Source organism: Acomys minous (assembly GCF_964271855.1).
Source record: "Acomys minous genome assembly, chromosome: 7".
NCBI classification, from domain to species: domain Eukaryota; kingdom Metazoa; phylum Chordata; class Mammalia; order Rodentia; family Muridae; genus Acomys; species Acomys minous.
In genome coordinates, this window is record NC_140488.1 from 45,306,115 (window position 1) to 45,309,903 (window position 3,789).

Here is a 3,789-nt window from a genome sequence, read left to right on the forward strand (position 1 = left end):
TTACTTGCATGCATCTTCGTTTTCCTATATGCCAAATGGAGATAGATGATCAGATCAGCTTCCACTTCCTCATGTTAGTGCGTTGGAGAATGAAAGCAATAAGCACATAACAGTTTAATAACTAGCCCCAACTAAGAGATTTTCAAATAAAAATATTTTCTGAAAAAGGACGAGCCCTGGGCAAGATGAAGAACTCCATTTCTTTTGTGAGGGGCATTGTCATGTGTTCTGATTGTCTTCACAAAACTTGGACGTTTCTGTGAAGCTTTGTGCACAGAAAGATAGGTTCCCACTGCCTCCCTTAACCCAGTCCCTTTCCATTCACATATGCCCTGTCTTGGTTGTCTTTTAATCAATACAACAGTTACACAATCAGCAAGCATTTATTGATCATCTTGTGTTACAGTCTTGGATATACATACGGACAGGTCTAAGATATGGCAACTGCCCTCCAAGTACTTACAGTGAAATTTAGAGATCACAACAAATAGACACGCACACACACTCCAACACATGCATGCATTTTCAAGAACTATAAACTATCAATCAAAATTATGAATAATAAGTATTAAGTGATGTGTATATATATATTGGGAGTTGGAGGAGGAAGAGGTAAGAGCAGGAAGGAGTGGTCAGAGCAGGGTCAGTGAAAGAGGTGATGCTGAGCATGGGGACGACTTAGCTAAGAGGAAATGGCTCCCAGGTCGGTAAAACAACTGGAACACAAGTCGTGTGGTGGAATTAGGAAAGGCACGGTAAAGGAACCCACACATATGGGCCTCCCTTGCCGGTGCCGCAGTTCTGACGAGGTGTGCTGGCATCTTCTGAAGCTGGACATTAAGCTGGTGGGGAGGAACGTCTCTGGTTTATGTCCCCCACCACCCCCACAGAAGAAATGGGAGCATTTTAAGACCTTGGAGGTGAAAGTGTTTGACCGAGAATCATCTTCTCTGTTCTTCCACCTCAAGCACAGTCTCAGCCAGCAGCTCCCCTAGCACTCAGGTCCTAAAGGCAACACCCTGGTCCAATGTTCCACACTGGAGACTTGGCATACCTGCAAAAATAGCTTCGGATGGATGATGATGCAGGTTATTAAAAGTGACAAAGCACACCTGTCTCGTGCTATGGTCTTTCAGAGGCTCTGCAATGCTGAATCTACCCCAGGGGGGGTTGTTTTTTCCATTAAACCTAAAGTTTCTAGTAAAGAAGCCTCTCCAAAACAGTAGGAACGCACACAGCAGCCGCCGTACATGTCCAGTTCTTTGATACTGAAGTCCTTATTCATTCTTGGCCAGGGCTAAGGAGTAGTAACATGCATAGTTGTCTTTACCTCCCATGTTGAAGGGCAGTTCTAGAAATTCTGGCTTATTGTCCCTCAAGGAAACCCTTGTCTAGGGCTCCGAGTCTTGTGGTTTAGCCAGGAGGCTAGGGCAGCCACCCCAGAGGGAGACAGAGGTTTCGGTGGCAGCTGTTAACTGCAGCTTCTTGGCAATTCCTTGGTGGAGTCAGAATGCAGCAGCCTTGCGCTTTCCTGTAGCTATGCTTCCATCCCTGGCCCATAAACGTATGGGAATTTTAAGAAGTGTCCTGAAAAGTGAGTCTCATGGTTTTGGGGGGGGGTCCCAGCTTGCCTCCCATCCTGCACGCTGTTTAATTGCTCTCCGCTGGGTGCCATGAGAGCTTGCCTTCAGTTCCTTCAGAAACCAGCCTGGACGTGCTGCATTCACACCAAAACTGGGAGAGAAGCGTCAGGGCCCATTACTGACCAATCCATTTCTTTGGATGGAGGTTTGAGAAGGGAGCTAGAGACATGCTCTGCAGAAGCCACCCCTCTTTCTTCTCTCTGTCCCCCAGCAATTGAGTTAACTCAATTGAGCCAACCTCAGCCTGAGGAAGGTAGGGGGGGGGTCTTTTGATCAGAGATTTTTTCAGTCAATGGGATATGATTAGTGGACCGGAGGAGAGATCTCCAGGTAAACCAAAGCGTAGGAGAGTGGCAAGGATGAGATTTGGAGTTTTAGGTTCAACAGTCAACGCACAGGAGGTGTCTCGGTGAGGCAAGATGAGGGAAATAGAAAAGCTGGCTTGGTGAGTGTCCTTGGCAATTCAACCTACATGCTGTCACACCAGTTCCCATCTCTGCCTTTACTGCATCCAATGGTCAAAGTCAGTCTATCCTCAGCAGCACCTTACACATGATTCAGTGGCAATGTCCTTTGCCTGTGACCCTGGGGGCATTGTCCACTACATTTTTTTATAGTCCCAGCCACCACCCACCCCACCCCCAGCTCTGGCCCCTGGTTCTTCACACATACCCAGTCAGGCTGTAGGAATTGAACTCACTCTTGGCTTTGGGCTGTTGACCAGGCCTTGGAGAGCTCCTAGTGGCAAGAGGCTGTGCCTGGTAGCCATCATAGTAGTTGGTACGGTTTCCCTGAGGCGAGCAGGAAAAGCAGAGGATGACTCCAGCTACCAAAGAGAACAGAGCTGAAATAATACCCAAGTAAAGGGCCTCTCCAATCTCAAATTTCATGCTGTCAGGAACCAGTGGTGAGTAGAAGTCCCGAAGGATGCCATGAAGATTCCAGGCAACTGGGATAAAACCCAGGATTCCGCCAAGGATGAAGAAGACTCCACCCACCACAGCCACTCTGTCCTTAGCTCGAGATTCCCGGCAGAACACTGTGCATCTCATGCCCACCACAGAGATAATGCAAGCCAGTGAGGACATTGCACTGGATGTCACCATCATGGCCTGAGCAGCTTGGATGTCAGCCGGAAGTCCTAAAAGGGTACTGTAGATATCACACTGGGTGATGCCTGTGCTGTGTGTGGCACACTCCATCCAGAGGCCCTTGGAAAAGCCGACCGCTGTCACAATGCTGGCACCGACATAAGAACTTGTCCGCCAGTTGGGAAGCAGCATGGCAATCGATGTGCCTAGTAGCCCCAAAAGGCCTAGAATATAGCCCACCAGTTGGACACCAAGGGAGGCCATGGCAGACCTCTCAGTGGAAGTATCTTCGGAGCCCGTTCGCTTGTCTTTTTGGCTGCTGCTCTTGCTTCTTGGACCTCGGGGCCTCTAATCCCTCATCTCACAGTGTCTCTGGCAAGCTGACTTCTTTCCTCCTTACAAGTATCTGTGGGTGGCCACAAGCCGGCTCAAGAAGGCATCTAGAAAACTTTAAAAAAAAAAAAACCATAAACCAGATTAAATATTGACCAGAAGCTTATGAGAAACCAGAAAACACTGGATGCCTTTTGACCTTTGTTATCTTTAAAAATAACACATGAGAAAGAAGAAAAAAAAACTTTGGAAGTAGAGCCAAAATGTCATCACCTCCTGCGTAGGCACATGCTTTAGGTTGGCAGTCAGACAAAGGCAGGGGCCAGACAGGTGGCTGCTTTCCGAGAAGGTAGTGATGGCAAGAGCAGTTGTGGTGTGTTAACTCTACTGCGAGTCTCCAAGCCCTGCTATTTAACATATTGCCAAGCAACCACACCACAGGGCCCCTCAGTTGCAGACTGAGGCCAAACTCCAGGAGACTGGATTGTGTTGGACAAGTCTTAGAATGTGTCCTTGGACTCCAGTTTGTTAGAGGCTGCTTGAATTCCCTGAGGGACTGAAGAAGGGTGGGACAGCCCTAAATCATTTTGCCTGTGGCTAATAATGTACTTTTCGGGGCAGATTGGGGTGGGTAACAAAGCTTTCTGCCCATTCTCTGAGAGATCAGGTCTTTCTAGTTTTGGCCAGATCCCTCCCTGCAAGGTAGCATGAGGACCCCTCCG

The 3,789-nt window shown here is 48.2% G+C and overlaps 1 protein-coding gene across 1 annotated transcript; it reads right to left on the reverse strand.

Annotated features, from left to right (window-relative positions):
• Window positions 1-364: 364 nt before the first annotated feature.
• CLDN2 (claudin 2) lies at window positions 365-3,169 on the reverse strand. Its single transcript, XM_084789945.1, has one exon. The coding sequence runs from the start codon at window positions 2,996-2,998 to the stop codon at window positions 2,306-2,308; it is 693 nt and encodes a 230-aa protein (XP_084646071.1). The 5' UTR covers window positions 2,999-3,169; the 3' UTR covers window positions 365-2,305.
• Window positions 3,170-3,789: the final 620 nt, after the last annotated feature.